This window comes from Sciurus vulgaris (genome assembly GCF_902686455.1).
Source record: "Sciurus vulgaris genome assembly, chromosome: 14".
Taxonomy (NCBI): Eukaryota; Metazoa; Chordata; class Mammalia; order Rodentia; family Sciuridae; genus Sciurus; species Sciurus vulgaris.
In genome coordinates, this window is record NC_136475.1 from 58506877 (window position 1) to 58528072 (window position 21196).

General features: G+C 37.2%; 1 protein-coding gene across 1 annotated transcript in view; it reads right to left on the reverse strand.

Moving 5' to 3' along the window:
- The window catches only part of PPP1R21 (protein phosphatase 1 regulatory subunit 21), a 104512-nt gene that overhangs the window by 47658 nt on the left and 35658 nt on the right, over positions 1 to 21196 (reverse strand). The window contains exons 14-15 of the mRNA XM_079111647.1: positions 19943 to 20070; positions 16688 to 16840 (exon numbers count right to left, since the gene is read on the reverse strand). Coding sequence (XP_078967773.1) covers positions 16688 to 16840; positions 19943 to 20070 — 281 coding nt within the window. The remainder of the gene's footprint in view (positions 1 to 16687; positions 16841 to 19942; positions 20071 to 21196) is intronic.

The following is a 21196-nucleotide window of genomic DNA, read 5'->3' on the forward strand; positions in this document are numbered from 1 at the left end:
ATAAAGGCAAGGTACAGAAGAAATGTATTAAAGTCAAATAATATTTTTAAAGTAATTTTTAGCTAAGAAAATCAAAATATAATATTTATATAATAGTCATTCCCAAGCAAGTAGGAGCATTAAACACAAAAAACAATATTACCTCTTCCTCTATCCTTAGTGAATCAGTGTCAGAGTTGGACTTTAACCCTGAAAACCCACTAAATTCCCTGCTTTGAGTATCACCAAACACTTAACATTCACAACACAAATGCCCTATTAGATACCTTTAAAGCCGCAGAATTTGCTTGTTCATCCACACCCACCTTTTTTAAGGACCTGATTCTGGAGCCCGAAGCTAAAAAGAGAGAAAGGAATAATTATTTTTAATATAAAGCAATTAGAAATCACTTGTAATTACTTTACAGGAATCATTACACTAAGTATCTTCTCGTGTGTACACACACACACACACACACACACACACACACACACAAAGGGTAGCAGATATCATAATTTGCCATTTTATAAATAAGGACACACAGGCTGAGTGTCCACAATGACATAAAACTAATCGATGGCAATACTGTGACTAAAAATCCATGTCTTCATCATTTTTAGTCCATTATTCCTTGTGTGAAACCAAGTCAGATCCTTAAATTAAAATACAAAAAAATAAGTAAATAAAAAGAATGAAAAAAATAAAAAATACAATACATAGGGTACTAAATAGGCCATTTTCCTTAAAATTCTGGCACGTTATTAATAAAATACATGCAATTGGACACATTATGAAATAAGAATTGTATAAAAAAAAAAATCAAACTGTGGGGCACCACCATACCCAGTGGGACACTGCCTAATATTAGACATGCAAATGTCATCACAGACAGTGGCCTCAGAATGGTAGACCTTTTATCAGGCATCAGCCAAGGCAGGGCACAAAAACTAAGAAGCAGGTTCAGTTTTTAAAATAACAATAATGCCCCTTACATTTGAATACTCATTACAGACCAGACCATTCTAAGTGCTTTCCATGTATTACCTCATCTAATCCTCAAAATCCAAGGAAGCAAGTATTCTAATTACCTCCAGTTTAGAAATGAGGAAGCTGAGGCACAGAAAAATGGGTAGCAATGCTGAGATTCAGACCCTAGCAGTTTTGACTCCACTGTCACAAAGCCCACTAGAGAATGTTGGCAGCAGCAGGCTGGTGAGGTAGAGGAAGCCTTAGTAGAAGAGGGAGAACTTGAGCTTTTTTTTTTTTTTTTACTACTAACTATTAAAAATTCAGGCATGCAGGGCACAGTGGTGCCTGCCTGTAATCCCAGCAGCTCAGAAGGCTGAGGAAGGAGGATCATGGGTTCAAAGTCAGCCTCAGCAATAGCAAGGTACTAAGCAACTCACTAAGATCCTGTCTCTAAATAAAATACAAAAATAGGGCTGAGGATGTGGCTCCAGATTGAGTGCCACTGAGTTCAATCCCCGGTATTAAAAAAAAAAAAAAAAAAAAAAAAAAAAATCAGGCATAACTTTATCTAAAATAAAGCATAAGAATAAAAAAATACGCAGTTTGATGAATTTTGACTTAGGTGTTCATCTGCATAAGTACCACTGGCAGAGTTCAGAGTTCTAGAAGGTAAAATCCACTTTTCTAGTAAGAGTAATATAGTTACAGCAAGGAGAATCCAACACATGTAAGAATAAATAGGTTAAGTCCAATGCAACTGAAGCAAAAAACTACAGACTTGTATTCAGAGGGCCCATTACAGAAAACATGAAATGTCCAATCTCTTCCCTGAAACTGAAAGAATGGGACAATTTTATCTACGAGCTTTTAAAAAAACCCCAACTATTTCTAATTTTGTACAACTCAGATCTATCTCCTGAAAACAATGGGAAAAAAATGATTCTTCTGTGCCAAAAAAGGAGGAATATTTGAACACTAAACCATAAACTGAATATTTAAAACTCCATAGAAAATTTAAGATTCTTAGACAAAATTAAAAAAAAAAAAGATGAGCATCTTCTATTTTTAGAAAGTTAAACATCACACTTCACTGCTACAACAGAAAGTAGATCCACATCTTTGCTGTGCCATTTACTAGACAACATAAATTTGGGAAATTCACTTAACCTTGAGCATCAGCCACATGGTCTATAAAATGGATGAATACATCTATCCTATCTTCCTTTTTCTGAGGCTGTTGTGAGAACCAGATAAGGAACTTACATTAAAGCACTTTCAAAACTATAAAGTGTTCCACAATGGAAACAGAAGTCTTATAATTAGAATGGACTCAAAGGGATAACAGGTGTATTTTTTATACTTTGCCCAGTGAAGGCACTGTACTAAATGATATGGGAGACAGAAAGAAGTAAAAGATGTGGTGCCTGTTTTTAAAGAACTTGTAATTTAAAAGGGAAGATCAAATATTAAAAGATAATTAGTAATACTAGTACTTCCTGCTCTAAAAAAAAAAATATGGACAATATAACCCATTATTAAGTCCCAAGTTTATTAAGTCCCTGCTAATATTTCAATGAAATTGACACAGGTGCATTAAAATAGATTCAAAATCATAATCTACCACTTATATATCCTTTGTTATCATTAAGAATGAAACAGAGTGTCTTTTAAATAGGACATGGAGATAATATAGTATCTTTAAAGTATATAAGTCATCCTATAAATTGGACATTGGGCAAATATTACATCTGAAATTATCGGACAAATTGGATTCTCTAGAAAGAGTTGGCGAACTCTTGTTCTGAGGACCAAACTGGCTTGCAACCTACTTTAAAGTTTTGCTAGAATGAAAACATACAAAAGAAAGATATTAATAGTTCCAATAGATACTGTATAGCCCCAAGCCTAAAAGATGTACTAATGTACTATTGGCTCTTTACTGAAAAAGTTTGGTGATCTCTATGAGTTCAAAAGGGAAAAATACCAGTTTAATATTGACTCATCATACAACATTCTACTTTTTAAGTAATATCAACATACCTGTGAATAATGAGTTATTAGATAGCAGAAAAAAATACTTTCAATCCATATAGCCAAAAGATAGCAATACCCTTAGACTATCTTTTTTTTTGGGGGGGGCGGGGTGCTAGGGATTGAACCTAGGAATATTTTATCCTTGAGCTATATTTTCAGTTTTTTTTATTTTCAGACAGGATATCATTAAGTTGCTAAGGCTGGCCTCCAACTTGTAATCCTCCTGCCTCAGCTTCCCAAATGGCTGGGATCACAGGTATGTACCACCAGGCCTGGTTAAAACCACAGCAATTTATGACACAAAATAACCACAACTTTCATTGGTAAGGCACAGTGAAGGCTACTTAAAGCAAACCGAAAAGACCAATTGATTAGAAAGCAAAAAGGAACTTTCAAATAACTGTTTGAACATGATTTGGATTTCCCTTTGGAAAATATTGTTGATAAACTGACAACGGAAACATGGTTTCAGTGAAACCACTTAACAGAAAATACTGCTCTTTTAAAAATATTTATCTAAAGTACCTGTGTTTTATTGAAAGTAGGAAAGGATAAGATGATTAGCTTGGAACACTCTATTGCCATTCTAACTATACTATGTAGCATTAGACGCTCCTGCACTTCAGCATCATTACCACCCTATGGCTGCACAATGGAACGAGCAGTACGTCAAATGCTGATAGTGCTGTGATCAGTCTGGTCTTCTAGATTCCATCTTCCTCCTCTCCAGCATTCACCACAGAGGGGAGGCAAACAGTATTTCTGTTTTAGATACAGTTACAAGATCACCAGACGGTGCTCTAATGCTGGTAGGAGACAAGTAGGGAGAATCCAATACATGTTGATATAACTGAGAAACAACTGTCCTCTAGTGTGCATCAGACAGAAAAAACTCTCAATGCACACTATTTCCAGCCACTGCGCATCAAGATCTTCTGTTCCTTTCAGTGAAGGACAGTATCTCCAAGTCCCAACTATGTAGCCCTCTTAATCCTCTTAAATCTCATTTTTTGTGGTCCTATAATCTGATTAACTTTATCTTTACCTTGAAAGCACAGCCTTTCTTCACTTTGGCCAACCAGATCCCATCTGTCCTCCTAGGAGCCCACTTCTTACCTCTGATCCTACTTCCTCCACAGTTTTTTCCTAATTGCTCTCTGTGGCCCATAGTGAGCTTGCTTCTCTAAAGTTTCTTTGGCACTTATTAGTAATAAGACATCTATCATTAAACTGTTCAGTTTTAATTTTACTTCTTAAAATTATAAATTTTACACTTGCTAATTTATGTATGATTTCTGTACTCCTCTCCCATCTGTCAATTTAAACTCTTCTCTGTGGTAAGGACTCTAATATACTTCCCTGTATTTCCTGCTTACAATGAAAGATCAATGCTGTGGATAGAGAAAGCACTCAAAGTTTTAGTCAATTAATCAAATTATTAAATATAAAAGGTGTTTAAATGTAATGCATTATACAACTATGAGACCATCATTACTTTAACAATTTCTTTCTAAGACCCTTCTCCAAATGATTTGAACCTCATGGTTCTTGGACACCAGGAATCCTTAAAAGTTCTGAGAATGCTTCTCTAACATAATAACTGGTGTCCAGGCCTGCTCTGTTTAACTTTGGTTCTGGAGTGGCCCAGCATCAGCCAGGACTATCACAAAGTTATTTCTCTAGGGACACACAGAGTAGTGGTAAGCCAACTATGATCTCTCTTGTGCCACTCTGACAATCTCTCATAGGACAAATGGCCAAAGATGAGGGATTTATAATTTTAAAACACAAACTGCTAGGGGGCTTTATGGGGAGAGTTCAATGAGTCACCCACAGCATTTTCTCATCTAAACCTCAATCATCTGGGTTTAAATCATTCTTATATGGCTGTTTTCATGCAATGGACAGTTTTGACATTTAAACATGTTTTACAACCCTATAAAATGAATCTTTTAAACATACAGCTTTTCTTCATTACAAAGTTATGTGGGCAACAGACAACTCTAAGCCTCACCTAAACTCTGATTCAAAACTTCAGAAAGTGCAGTGGCACATGCCTGGAATCCCAGCTACTCCAGAGGCTGGAGGATCACAAATTCAAGGCCAACCTGGGCAACTTAGAAAGACCTTGTCTTAAAATGAGAATGAAAAGGGCTGGGGATGCAACTGAATGACAGAGTTATTACCTAACGTGTGCAAGGCCCTGGGTTCAATTCCCAGTATCAAAAAAAAAAAAAAAAAAAAAAGCTTCAGAACGTTGAAGTTATCTGCATATCTCAGTTGCACTGTCCAGCCTTGATGATCCCTAAAACTCCTTCCAGTTCTAGCATGTGAAATATACTAAAGTGCTGGTCCCACCTGGTCTTCTCTTCTCCTTACTTGTTCCTACATGAGGAAGGGAATAAAGTATGTGCAGGCTACTTACTATGTACCAATGGCTCAGTTTATTTTGTCACTGATGCAGGAAAAACCTCCTCTCCAACCCACCCTCAAATGGAACCCTTTCTCCTGCTGCTGGACTAGGACAACTACCCTCAACCCTTGCAGTCAAGTTACCCTCCATTAGTGACTGGATGAGTAAGACACTGATCTGAAGAGGAAGAGTGGGCCAGCCCTTGTCTTTCTAAGACTGTGCTATTCAAAGAATAGTCTTTGGACTGCTGCAGCAGCAATACTTGGGAACAGAGTCTCAGGCCCCACCCCAGACCTACTAAACCAGAATCTGCAGTTTAACAAGGTCTTCAGGCAAGTCACATTGATGTTTACATTTGGGATACACTGATCTAGGGTCTAAAAAACTGTTCAACAGGGTAGCTATTTGAATTTATTTAATATTAAATAAAATCTAAAATTCAGTCCCTCAGCCACACTAACTTCATTTTGAGTTCCCAATTACCAAACGTGGCAAGTGGTTACTCTGCTAGACAGCACAAAGAACATCTTCATTCTCATAGACAGTTCCACTGAACAGCACTGAACACAAAGTTGTTTTCCAATCCAAATTCAGTAGTGACCCCTACCCATCAAGCACTCAATTTTCAACCAACCCAGTTCCTGAGTCTACTTCTCTCACAGCAAGCGGTGATTAATCAGATGCAACCATTCCTCACTATCTGAAGAGAAAATATACTGGACCATAACTGACCCTTTCCCAATATAAGTAGCTCCATACTTAAGAAAATAAGTATAAAAAAATCCCAACAGTGATCTCCTTCACAACTAAAAAAAGTATTTATTGCAAAGTAAACCGTTTGAGAAATAATAAATGTTTAGCTTTTCTACCAGTTTTAACAGCCTCAAATAAAGCTTTAAAAATTATCAGAGGGTCTGAGCGCAATGGCCCATGCCTATAATTCCAGTGGCTCAGGAAGCTGAGGCAGGAGGATCGCAAGTTCAAAGCCAGTCTCAGCAAAAGCGAGGCACTAAGCAACTCAGTGAGACCCTGTCTCTAAATAAAATACAAAAATAAGGCTGGGGATGTAAATCAGTGTTCAAGTGTCCCTGAGTTCAATCCCCAGTACCACCCTGAAGAAGTATCAGAGGGCTGGGTGCAGCGGTGCACTTCTCTAATCCCAGCAGCTCAGGAGGCTGAAGCAAGAGAATAGAGAATTCGAAGTCAGCCTCAGCAATTTAGCAAGACCTTGTCTCTAAATAAAATACCCTATACATTAGTGAAGAATCAACTGAAAGAGATATTATGAAAAGTATCCCATTCACAATAGCCTCAAAAAAAAATAAAATATTTGGGAATCAATCTAACAAGAGGTGAAACACCTCTACAATGAAAACTACAGAGCACTACAGAAAGAAATTAAAGAGGACCTTAGAAGATGGAAAGATCTCCCTTGTTCTTGAATAAGCAGGATTAATACTGTCAAAATGGTCATGCTACATAGGGGCTGGGGTTGTGGCTTAGTGGTGGAGTGCTTGCCTAGCACGTGTGAGGCACTGAGTTTGATTCTCAGCACCACATATAAATAAATGAATAAAATAAAGGTCTATCAACATCTAAAAATTATATTTTTTTAAAAAGCGCTATATACATTTAATACGATTCCTATTAAAATTCCAATGGCATTCTTCACAGAAATAAAAAAGTAGTCAAGAAATTAATTTGGAAAATAAGAGGCCCAGAATAGCCAAAGCAATCCTCATCAAGAAAATTAAAACAGAAGATGTCACAATACCAGACCTTAAATTTTACTACAGAGCTACAGTAACAAAAAGAGCATTGTATTGGCACCAAAGCAGACATGAAGACCAATGGAGCAGAATAGAAAACACAGAGACAAACCTACATAAATACAGTTACCTCATACTTGACAAAGCACCATTAACATATATTGGAGAAAAGATAGCCTCTTCAACAAAGGGTACTGGGAAAATTGGAAATCAATATGTAGCAAAATGAAATTAAACACCTGTCTCTCACCCTGAACAAATCAACTCAAAGTGGATCAAGGACCTAGGCACCTACTCAAAGAAAAAGTAGGCTCAAATCTCTATCATGTCACCTTAAGAACTAAATTCTTCAATAAGATTCCTAAAGCGCAAGAAGTAAAATCAAGGATCAATAAATGGGATGGTATAAAACTAAAAAAGCTTCTTCACAAAAAGGAAACAATCAAGAACATGAAGAGACAGCCTACAGAATGGGAGAAAATCTTTGCCACCTGCACCTCACATAGAGCATTTATCTCCAGAGTATATAAAGAATTCAAAAAACTTAACACCAAAAGAAAAAAAAAAAAAAAAACTAAATCAATAAATGGGCAAAAGAACTGAACAGGCACTTCACAGAAGAACTACAAGAGGAAATGGGAATAGTAAAGACAGTAGAATGAATTGTATGTAAGTTTCCTATGTTCATATATGAATACATGACCAATATATGACAAAATGTTCAACATCTCTAGCAATTAGAGAAATGCAAATTCATCTCACTCCAGCCAAAATGGCAATTATCAAGAATAAAAATTGGCTAGGATGTGGGGGAAAAGGCGCACTCATACACTGCTGGTGGGGTTGCAAATTAGTGCAGCCACTCTGGAAAGCAGTGTGGAGATTCCTTAGAAAACCTGGAATGGAACCACCATTTGACCCAGCTATCCCACTCCTTGGCCGAGACCCAAAGGACTTAAAATCAGCATACTACAGAGATACAGTAACATCAATGTTCACAGCTGCTCAATTCACAATAGCCAGATTGTGGAACCAACCTAGATGCCTTTCAATTGATGAATGGATAAAGAAACTGTGATACACACACACACACACACACACACACACACACACACACACACGCACAATGGAATATTACTCAGTCATAAAGAATAATAAAATTATGGCATTTGCAGGCAAATGGATGAAATTGGAGAATATCATGCTAAGTGAGATAAGCCAATCTCAAAAAACCAAAGGACAAATGATCTCGCTGATAAGTGGATGATGACACATAATGGGGGTAGGAGGGGGGTAAGAATGGAGGAAGGACTGTATAGAGGGAAAAAAGGGGTGGGGGGGAAGGAAAAAATAACAGAATGAATCAAAAACTATTACCTTATGTAAATGTATGATTACACAAATGGTATGCCTCTACTTCATGTACAAACAGAGACACAAGATGTATCCCATTTGTTTACAATAAAAATAAATTTAAAAAAGAAAAAATAGTAGCCTATTTCATTAAAAAAAGGGGGAGGGATCAGGGCTGTAGCTCAGTGGCACAGTACTTGCCTCACATATGTGAGGCACTGGGTTCTATCCTCAGCACCGCATAAAAATAAATAAATAAATAAAAATAATTTTTAAAAAAGGGAGGAGGGTGGGGGACTAGGAATGTAGCTCAGTGGTAAAGAATGAGAAATGGTCATAAGGAGATGACCCCCAGTCTGACAGACTTCCTATAGTCTCCTTAGCATCTCCTTCTCCTGGCACATCCTTCCCATGAGTGTTCCCCACATTTTTACCCAGATGAACTCTCAAAGTTCATCATTATGGGAATTACTTTAAAACATAAGCCCTTGTCCTCACTTTCAGTCAGGTCATCTCCATTAGAAAGTTTCAGCAATTATTCCCCAAATTGCCTCAAGCTAATGTGTGAATCACCTAACTTTGATGTGCCCTCCATCCCTACATTTTATAACTGCATCTAGCCTTTAACACACCCCTTCATTCCTAAGGGGCTCTTGTCTTGCCCTCATTCTGTTGGTGGCAGAATTCAGAACTTCAAGTCACAGCTGAAGCCCTCACTCATCAAGTCCCAAAAAACAGATGAGAACCAAGGATAAATGCCTTATGCACTCTATGTCTTTTATCAGTTTAGTGCTATGAACAAAGCATGCACTGAAAAGGGAAGTAATCGAACCATAATTCCTGATTTCAGCCTCTCCTCTCCATCCCAAAAGTCAATAACTTTAACTACATTATTCTCCCCAAAACTATTGCAACATCCTACTATTTGGTCTTCTTTTAACCAATCTCTCCCTATTTCAACCCATACTCCATATAGTCAGCAGTTTCCTTCCTAAAGTAATGTCACTCCTCCTCTTAAAAAAAAAAAAAAAAAAAAAAAAAAACTTTGACACTTCTCCATTACTCAAAAGATAAAGACTACACTGGGTATAACAGGCATGTAATCCCAGCTATTCGGGAGTTGAGGCAGGAGGATGGCAATTTGGAGATCAGCCTGGGCAATTAGTGAGACTCTACCTCAAAATATAAAAGGGCCAGAGATGTAGCTCAGTGGTAGGTCACCCCTGAATTCAATCCTGGGAGTTGGGGGGAGATAATGTTCACACCTATTATTTGACATCCAAAACACTTCATGATCTGGTCCAAAATGCCTACCTCTCATTTTCCCACTCTCTGCCATTTATCTTACAGAGCCTGGAAAGCTACTACCTCCTCCTTCCCCTCCCTACTCCCTAATCTAAGTAACTTCCACCCTTATGCCTCAGTGTTCCCATTGAACTAGCACTTGTTATACTGTATCATAATTATGTACTATGTTTGAACTTTCTCTCATAGGTGACTCCTTATAGCTGAAACACTGCCCCCACACAATGGACCCCAGCATAATGCTCACAGGTAGTCCATTAAGTGTCTGCTAAACACATTTATATAACTAAAACAGTAAAATCTACTGAAAAAAAATTTTTTTATTACTTTGGAAATTACTTTAGCAATGCAGTCACTGCTCAAAACCTTTTTTAAATTCCTTCTTTTGCCATTTGGAATTGCATTCTGAGCTTGTTTACTCTCCAAAAAAGAAATTCAGCCCCTTTATAATGGTAAAACATTTTCAACCAAATAAAGTAGAGGCAAATTTGGGCACTGCCATCCTCCACCCCATCCCTGCTTCACCATATGGATTACTTCCAAACTTTTGGTCCTTTCAGACAAGGAAATTCTCCTTCAAAGGATGAAAACTTGCCTTCACTGACACGTGCCACAAGATCTTAAGACGATTTCAAATGGTAATGCAATAAAGTTTTGCCGATGGTATAACTGTTGGAATGACTGTAGTGCCTCAAAGGGGCTCCTATTTGATGGTGAAGGCTTAAGTGTTTATGTTTTGATACGGGTTATATTTTTCAAAAAATATTTCATTTCACCTTGCTAAATATCTGTTGAATGAAATCCTAAAGGGAAAAAATGTGCATCTCAATTTCTCCAAACTGTAAAAGGAGGACTAAGTCTTCCTATTGATTCCATGAATGCCAAGATCACTGAAAACTAAGCTTAAAGACTGTTGAATCAATTTCCAAAGATCAAAGATTTCACTTTAATAACTTCATTAGAATATTCTTAAGGCAGAAACACCCTACCCAGAAACTGCACCACTCTTGCCCAAGGAAGGCGTTCCACCATTTAAAAGACTGATGCTGTAAACATGACAAAGGGGCAGGTCCTTATTTTGCTTAATTCAACACGTATGGAGCAACTGCTAGGTGTTCTGCCCCATTCCTGGTGAATGGAGGGAGTGAAGAGGTGGGGAAGGGAAGGAGGGGGAGAGAGAAAGGAGAGGAAGAGAGGGCACAGCCCTAGCACTCAAGCTGCAAGCTGTCAAAATCATTCCAAACATCTTGCGAGGGCACTGAATATATTCATGGCCACCCATCCCTAGTGAGGCAGTTTACACGAATGACACTATTTACCCTCCCAAATCGATTAAGGGGCAGAAATGTCTCTTTATCATCCCTAAGAGAAGGGAAGAACAACGGTAGATCTTCCCCATCCCTGATATGAGAAAATTGAGGAAGCATCTAGGGGAGGGGTGGTTCCAACCTTTCTCTTCCCCTCCGGGCCAGCACCAGAGGCAGAAGCCTGGGTTTCTGACATCCCTGTGCCAAGTCCTCTAGTTCAGCAAGAAGGAACAATCAAACTCCAGCTCGTTTCTGCAGAAACGCACACAGACTCAGCCACCACCCGGCCCCATCTCGTGGGAGCTGCAGGTAGAGGCAAGGTAATGGTGGACAGAGAAGGTGGAGGGGAGGGGTGCGCTAGAGTCCCCCTCAGCAGTCTCCCTCCATCCCGACAAGTAGCTGCCAAGGCAACCCAAAGCCGCAGGGCCAGGGACCCCTTACTCCCCGCCCACGATGGGTACCTTCGAGTACTCCTGAGCCAGCTTCTGGTACTTCCCCTGCAACTCTGCCGAGGCCATGTCCTCCCCCGCCCCGTCCAGGCCAGGCCGTCCAGGCCGCTCAGCCCCGCCCCCCGCCCCCAACCCCAGACCCGCTCCAGGGCACGGCTCAGCCAGCGTCTGCTGCTCGGCCACTGCCGCCGCGCCTCCTCCTCCGCTTCCGGGTTTTCGGGGTGGGAGGAAGGCGGAGAGGGACCGGGGGCGGAGCGACTACCGGGGGCGGGGCGACGTCTCGACGTCACCGCCCCACCCTTACGCTCCCGGGCACGTGCGCGCGCCGCCTCGCTGGCGAGCCGGGATTCTGTCTGTGGGACCAGAGGGCGCCATCTTGGACCACGCGACAAGATGGCGGTCTGGAACGGAGATGGGGCGTATCGAGAAGCGTAGAGAATGATGAGAGTCTACAGAATGGGCGGGGGACCGAGGAGTGAGACTGTGGTTGCGAAGAGCAGAGGACCGGAAGAAGAAACATTCTAAGAACATCAAGAATTCTAACCTACCCCGTGGTTCCCAGTTCCTATGGCAACCAACTGGCGTTTGATGGTTACCTTGTTCACGAGGAGCTTGGAGAGAAAGACCTCAGTATTCCGCTATCTCGTTATCCGGATATGGTAGCACAAGACAGGCCCTGCACTGTGAACTATCAGACCTCCCCCAGATTTATAACGCTTGCTGTGCCACTCTGTCTTGCTGAAGACCAGACAAACCTTCACTGCTTTTTGTATTTTGACATAGAAATTTCTTTGTGTCGGTTTTCTACCCAAGCCATCCGCCCACCCACCACTGTCCCCGGAAGCACACATTAGAGCCTTTTACAGCGAATTGAATAAAAGACTGTTAGGAAATTCCTGCCAAGCATGGCGATAGATAGAGTGGATGTTAACAGTTTAAAAAAAAGGATTGAAGCAAAAACTAGTCTGCCTGGGGTGTTTTATGACACTTTTGCTTGAATTAAAAACCATGTCTACTCATTCGTTTTACTGATTTTTAGAATTTTACTAGGCATTGCATTTCATTGCAGCTTTGAAATTTTCATCGATAAAGAAATGGATAAATATTGGCTACATTTTTGCAGTGAGTTACAATATGGATATTAAAACTCATGACTAGATCTGTATAAATCTGCATTTGTATCAACAGGGCAAAATGTCATGTTAAATATAAAAAACAATTGCATTATGCTATAGACACATTTTTAAAATAAATAATGATGTATTGTTCGTGGACACACGAACATGTACTAAAAATACGGAAGCAATTGAAAGGGTATACGTCAAATTCTGGATAATGGTTGCCTCTAGTGAGAAACAGGGTAATGAAACTGCAAAAAAAAAGGAACATGAACTTTACTACTTTTTTTTTTTTCTTTGTGTGTGTGTGTTGGTTACTGAGCATTGAACCCAAGGGCGCTTTACCATGGCACTACATCCCAGTTTTTTTGTTGTTTGTTGTTCTTTGTTTTAGACAGGTTTTGCTAAATTGCCAAGGCTGGCCCCAGACTTGTGATCCTCCTGCTCAATATTCCGAGTTGCTGGAATTACAGGTTTGTGCGCCACACCCAGTCTAAACTTTAATTTCTTTACATTTTAAAGTAAATATGACAAGGTTAACATTTATTATCTAAATAATAGCATAGGGATGTTATTTTGGCACTTTGGAATGCGTGAAATTTTTCACTATTGAAAAACCCTGTTAACTGGCATGGTGGCACATGTCTGTAATCCCAGCAGCTCAGGAGGCTGAGGCAGGAGGATTGTGAGTTCAAAGCCAGCCTCAGCAAAAGCCAGGTGCTAAGCAACTCAGTGAGACCCTGTCTCTAAATAAAATACAAATTAAGGCTGGGGATGTGGCTCAATGGTCGAGTGCCCCTGAGTTCAATCCCTGGTACCCCCCAACACACAAAAAAACCCTGTTGTATGAAAAAATGTTCAACATAATGAGAAATTAGAGAAATGCAAGTAAAAAACACACTGAGATTTCATCTCTCCACTTAGAATGGCAGCCATCAAGAACACAAACCAAAACTAGAGATGATTTGGAGAAACAAGAACACTTTCACTTTGTTGGGATTGTAAATTAATACAACCACTATGTAAATTAGTATGAAGTTACCTCAATAGACTAGGCATGGAAACACTGTATGACCCACCTAAACCTCTCCTTGGTATTTATCCTAAGGAATTAAAAAAGTCATCATACCATAATGATACATGCATATCCATGTTTATAGCAGCACAGTTCACAATAGCCATACTATGGAACCAGCCTAGGTGCCTGTCAATGGATGAATGGATAAAGAAAAGGTGATATATACGATGCAGTTTTATCCAGTACTAATGAAGAGTGAAATTATGTCCTTTGCAGGAAAATGGATATAACATGAGAACTTAAGTGAAATAAGTCAAACTCAGAAAGTCAAAGGTTATATGTTTTCTCCCATATGGGAAGCTAGAGAGGAAAAAGGAAAAGAAAGGTGTGGGATGGGGAGGATGTCATGAAAATAAAAGGGAGATCAGTAGAGGAAAGGGACCAGAGAAAGGGAGGAGGGGAGGAATTGGGGAAATATAAGGGAGTGATAGTGGTCAAATTATATTGTTATATTGTGTGTATGTATGAATATGCAACAATGAAGTCTACATTATATGTAACTATAATGCACCAATTTAAAAATATGGAAAAGAAAAAAAACTGCTATCCTGGTGTACTTTGGCTTTAAGACAGGAATTTTATAGTGAAGAACTGAGACTGTATCGGTTGTAATGTGTAAGAAAATTACAGTCTTTAAATGTTTATAATTTTTGATTTGCTAATAAGTCCTACTAACCAAACTTTCAGAATAGTAGTTTTTAAAATTGTTGTTAGCTTCTATGGCACCACCAAGTGGCAGAATTAAATATTGTGTATTTCCATTGGTTGTAAAAGAATGAAAAAAAAATTTAAGTAACATTCCAAAGAAAGAATGTGCAACTTTAGCCAAAGAGCCTGTGTAATTTTACTAAATTTAGAAATTTCTTTTCCACTGACTAATCTAGTTGTCCTGTTACATGCCTTATTGTAAAATCCCAAATGATAAATCCAAATACATTAAAATTAAGAATCTTTTTCTCAAAAGACTTCATTAAATGAGTTTTAAAAAACAGTCTCTTATTCACAGAGGTCTCTTGTCCAAATATATAAAGAGCGTTTACAAATCAATAAAGAAAAATACAAGCAACCAAATAGGAAAATGGTCAAGAGCCTTCAACAAGCATTTCACAAAAGATATACAAATGAGCAATAAACATGCAAAAGTATGTTCATTATGTTAGTAATCAGAAGGAAGTAAAGGTAAAAGCACAGTAAGATACCACTGTATACATACACAAACTACTAAAATTAAACTGAAAAGAGTATATAGAAGAGAAACTTGCATAAAATGTTGATAAGAATGTAAATTGAAACAGTAAGGAAAAAAGTTGGTGTTATCTCATTTGAAAAGATACGGTACACATTGCCTAGCAGTTCCAACCAGGAAAAAATTGTGTGCATGTATTCACCAAGAATATTCATAAGAGCATCACCCACAATAACCAAAACCAAACAAACAGACCCTCCAAAAGTTTATCAACAGACTGGACAGGTAAGTGATTGTACATTCATATTATGGCATGTCGAAGGCAAAGAAAAAGACTGACCTACAGTAGTTTTTCCATAAATCTAAAAAAAAAAAAAAAAAAAAGGTAAAAAAGTCAGTACTGAAAAAATAATCATATTGTCTGATTTCATTATATAATGTTTGGAAATTGACAGAATTTAACTAAAGGCCCAGGGAAGCATGATTGGTGGTAAAACTAAAAAAGTAAGAAAGTGATAATCAAAAAAGGAATGTGAACTATCAGCAGGGGGGGAGGAGTAATATGGGTTTCAGTGGCATTGACCATGCCCCGTCCTTGCTTCTGTGGTGCTATATGCTTGTTGGCTACAGATAATCCCTTATGAGGTGTATCTTTGTTTAGTGTGCTTTACTGTATGGGTATTACAAACATGATAACAAAAATGTTTGAAGTCTCAATTTTCTGGTGTTTGCCAGCAACAGTTCTCAACTGTAAACAGCATTCTTATGTGGAATGGTTTGAATAAAGGACTCTTCGATTATTGTAAACATACAAGTGCTATGATGATCATTTAAGCATTTAAAAGTATATTTTGGGGGTTTTGTTTGTTCATTTGTTTTGTTTGTTTGATTGCAAATGTCAGAAACTGAATTCAATGTAGCTTGGAACCAATTGGGGAATTCACTGAAAGGTGTGAAGATTGTCTCAGGACAATAGAAGAAAAGGTTACAGGATCCTGCCTCAGCCTCGCAAGCACTAGGATTATACGTGTGCACCACCACACCCAGCACACATAATTTCATAATTTTCTTCTTCTTCCTCTTTTTTTTTTTTGTAGTTATAGATGGACAGCATGCCTTATTTTATTTGCTTATTTTTGTATGCAGTGCTAAGGATCCAGTGACTCACACATGCTAAGCAAACACTCTTCCACTGAGCCACAGTCCCATAATTGTCTTCTTAATATACTATTATATGGTCTGGGGATTTCTTTGAAATGGCAACATATTATTACTACTTAGAAAAAATTATAAACATATTTAATTTTTTTTTTCTGTTTTTACAAGTTTAAGATAGATTTCTGACATCTGGTATTTACTGCTTATCAGATTACCTCACCCCAGGTACTCTACCAGGCACTGAGGACACAAATCCAACATGACATATGCTTATCAAGTAATGTCTGGTCTCTGCCACCTTCTTTTCCCCAAAGATCCATTCTAACACCATCAACTACCTGCACCCCAAAATTGTGTAAAATCTAAACAATATAGCCGGGTTTAGTGGTACATGCCTATAATCTCAGCCACTCGGAAGGCTGAGGCCAGGGTCAGGCAACCCTGGTTAAATCTCCAATACAAAGAGAAAAGAAAATCTAAGTAATATGAACTGTGGAAAATCTGTTACCATTCTATGGAATGATTCCTAAATTTTCCCTGATTTAAATGTTAACAGCAGCTCACAAACCTTTCTCAAAGCCTTCATATAGGCAGCAGCTTTTTTCTTGTATTGTAGCATACATTCCGCTGAAAGAGGACTAATGAATCCACTTGATGCCTTAGGCCCATAGCTCAGTGAAGCAATGAAGTAGTCCACATTGTTGCTGAAGAAAGATGCAATCTAAACAAAGTGTGACAAGAAGATAAATTTTGTTTTCCAACGATAATCTAGAATTTATAACTAATAGCTTTCAGAGCAGTTTGAAGATGCTGAGAATGGAAATGAAATTCCAAAACCTGCCCTGAAGCCCATATTTATTTATTTGAGGACAATACTTAGACAATGATAGATAAAAGAGACTACAGGTATAAATATAGGTACAAATATTGAGAACTGACTTCTGACATCCAGTCTAGAAAATTTCTATTCTTATTGAAAACCAAGACTTATTCTGATTTATTCTGTAGGTAACTTTTATGAGCTGTTTATCTTAATAATTTCTACACTGATTTCAAATATCCATGTTTAGGTTTATTCATTTCATTTGTATTTAACTAAATATTTTACATTCTAACAGAAGACATGACAAAGCACCTTTTTTTAATTTGAGGTGCTAGGGATTGAACACAGGGCCTTGTGCTTGACAGGCAAGCACTCTATGAACTGAGCTATATCCCCAGCCCATAAAGCACCTTGAACATGTAATCTCTATCTACATTTAATTTGTAAATCTCAATTTGTAAATTATAAAAGAAAAAGGAGTAAAAATTCAGTAGATTCTTGTCATTTACGGATTTAACAACTGTTAAATCTGTATAAACAGCCACAAAGATCCATGACTCTAATTTTGCTGAGCCATGACTCGAATCTATAATGCTATATGAAATGATGATATAAATAAAAAATATCTGGCTAAATGTCCTAGCCAGAAAAATCAGTCTTGGATACATTAAAGAAAATCCTATCTTGATAAATTTAAAGAAAATGGCTCGTGAATGGAGTATATTACACCTTGGTTAAAAACTACTCTACTGGGGGCTGGGGTTGTAGCTCAGTGGTAGAGTGCTTGCCTAGCATGTTAGGCACTGGGTTCGATTCTCAGCACCACATATAAATGAATAAATTAAGGACCAGCAACAACTAAAAAAATATTTTTAAAAACTACTCTAAAATTAAGCAGTTAATCACTATAGTGTGAAGGGTATATTTTTCATTAATATTATGTCAAATAAATGAAAGGAGTATTCCAAAAATCTTTTTTTTTTTTTTTAATTGTAGGTGGACACAATAACTTTATCTTATTTATTTTTATGTGGTCCTGAGGATCAAATCCAGTGCCTCACATGTGCTAGGCAAGCATTCTACCACTGAGCTACAACCCCAGCCTCCAAAAATCTTGAGCTATATATTCCTTGTGAATGACAGGGATATACCCAACACCTATATTTAGGTCATGATAGTATATTGTGAGGTCTATTTTCTTTCTTTTAATATTTTTCCATTTTCCAAACTTCCTTTAATAGGCATATGCTATACCTTCCTGTTCTGTTCTTTATTACAAACTATAAAATTTAGTTTAATCAATCATATTAGCTTATTATTAAGATGTCTGTCAGGTGCTATGGTGCATGCCTGTAATTCCAGCAGCTTGGGAGGCTGAGGCAGGAGGATCTCAAGTTCAAAGCCAGCCTCTGCAAAAGCAAGTCACTAAGCAACTCAGTGAGACCAGTCTCTAAATAAAATACAAAATAGGGCTAGGGATGTGGCTTAGTGGTTGAGTGCACCTGAATTCAATTCCCGGTACTTTAAAAAAGAAAAAAAAAAAATCAGCAACTAACATTAGTTCAAAGAGAATGGTTAAAACACATTTATAAAAATTCCAGAGCAAAGGTCAGATACATACCTTTCCCTGAAACAACATTTTAAGGTTTCAGGAAGAGCACAGCTAAAATAAACTGTGAAATATGCAGGTATTTAATACTTCAGTGTTTTTATAAAAGGCAACAAATGCAGAGACTCCTATAAAATATCAACATTTTCTTTTTCAGAATTTTTAATTGAATCAAAGTTATCCTCAGTAAGCTTCTGGCATGCTGTAGATGAAGGGGATAAAAGAAAGCAATGGGGATGATCCTCTGGCTCAGAAATTCACTAGGCATGGATTTGTGAGTTCACAGAACCTAAAGATAACACTTCTTAATTATGGCCCTAAGCTTTGTGACAAATGGTCACAAAGATAAGTCCAAATGCAGGAAAGGTGACACTGAATGTCTAACATGACCTATGATCACTTCTGATTGATTAAAACCACTTGAAGAAAAATTTTACTATTATGATCAACCCATCAGAAGAAAGAATGATGTATAAATACAGATACAGAAATGAGTACTTCCTTTAGGAATTATGTTGAGCTGCTGAAATAAAAAGGTGAGATAGTTCTGAATAGTCTTTTTGGTTTTATACATATGGGAAGGTCTCCAGAACATCTTGTTAAAGGTGTTGATAACACCATGACTCTGAGAATATGACTTCTGAAGAAATCACAATATCCACAATCAAAAGATTTTTAAAGAAACCACATTTGGGTCAGTTTATAATAATTAAGTGCTCAATGACATAAACGATCATAAATTCATATTAAAGGTTCAATGAAAGACACATATTGAAGCCACTTCAAAGGAATTGTTAAGATACGAAAGCACTATTGTTACAACTGAGGCCCCAATTAACTTAGCAAGACCCTGTTGCAAAATAAAAATAAAATTGGCTGGGGCTCAGTGGTAAAGTGCCCTGGGGTTAAATCCCTAATACTAAAGTAGAAAAATTACAGGGGGGGCATCCAAAATATTAAAAAAGGTTGTACTGCATGACTTTTTGCTCTCTCTGAATGTTTCAATTGTTATGTAACAGACCCCTGAAGGATCTATATTGAGACCATGTATAATCTTCAAATCTTTCAATCTTGCACTGACATGAATTGTGAGTGATACTCACCACAAATACCAAACAATTACCACTACCACACTGTTTTAAACATTGAGAAGATAATTCAACCTGAAGAAAGCTGAAGTTTTTTTTAAAGAAATAAACAAATATTGGGTATGGAGAAAGAAAATGGTACAACTATATTTTACCAAAAAAAAGCTTTATATTCCAAAATTTTTACAGATAAATTTTCCTATACAATTTTTTAAAAAATATATATATATCTCATATATATATATATATATATATATTTTTTTTTTTTTTAAGAATTGTCAATATAAACCAGAAAATAATTACCTTTCCTGCTCCATTTGTTAATGCCACTACTGATGACAGGATACAGTCATTAGTTGTTATCAGCTTCTGTGTTGCTGTTGGAAGTTCATGCTCTATTGTAGCTTTTTGACTATAATGTTTAGAAATATCTATAGAAGCAATAAAATTGAAACTCATTACTATCTATACAAAAATCACATACAGATAACCAGCCCACTCACTACTTTTACAAATTTATAAAGTTAATTTAACAAATGGTACTAAGTATCACTACTGTGCTAAACATTATCAATTAGGCCACAAATTCAGGTAGAAAGAAGGGAGAAATGAGTGTTTTTAACACCATCTTGTCTGTTTTGACTCCAGCCATCAGCTTGTGGATCTGATTCTTTTTTATTTGAGAACTAGCCCTTATTCTAGCATTGGATAAATGATCCTGACCAGGATTTACCAGTTAGAAACCACTGTTTTGACAGTCTAGCAGGCACTAACAAGAGGCTGGAACAGAACAGTCAACATAAGCAGGATGTCCCATATTCCATAATGGACCTTAGGTAATTTGCTAATACACACCCTAGCAATGAGAAATGTCTGCACAGCCAAATAAGGATTGGGTACTCCAGTGTCTGCTTCATGTGCTATTACTTCCAATCTAATAATATTACAACAAAGGTCTGTGGTTAAAAAACACAGAAGAGAGGCTTAAATACAAAAGGCTTAAGAGAAATTGCAGTCAAATTGGTCAAAGAGCTAAGTTTTGGAGTTTTCTGGGTCTCTGAGATATATAATGATTTTGTCCTGGAAATAAGGGAAAATGGGAGAATTATTATGATGACATTGATTTATAGTGAAGGGTAATTACATTTTTAAGTAAGAAAATGTTTACAATACAGTTCTCATTGAATTTTTTAGACTGCTTCAAAGAACACGAATTATCACTACCAACAAAGCTAAAAATAAATCATAAACATGAAAATTAACTTTTATAGACGCTATATATGCAAAGAATTTCATTTATTAAAAATCAATAAATTTAGTTGATTTTATATTATGCATAATTAAAAGGAGAAATAAGACTATTTGGAAAGTTATGGTATTAAAGATTTAACCTGACACTTTCATATTTTAATACAAAATTACTATGTTCTCTGAAAGCTCATTTTCACTAAAACTTTAAAACTAGGGAATTGTTTAATCAATAAATACATATTATTTATACAATCTACATACCTATATATGTCTTTAATTAAGTATAGTTTTAGTTTTGAGAAAAGT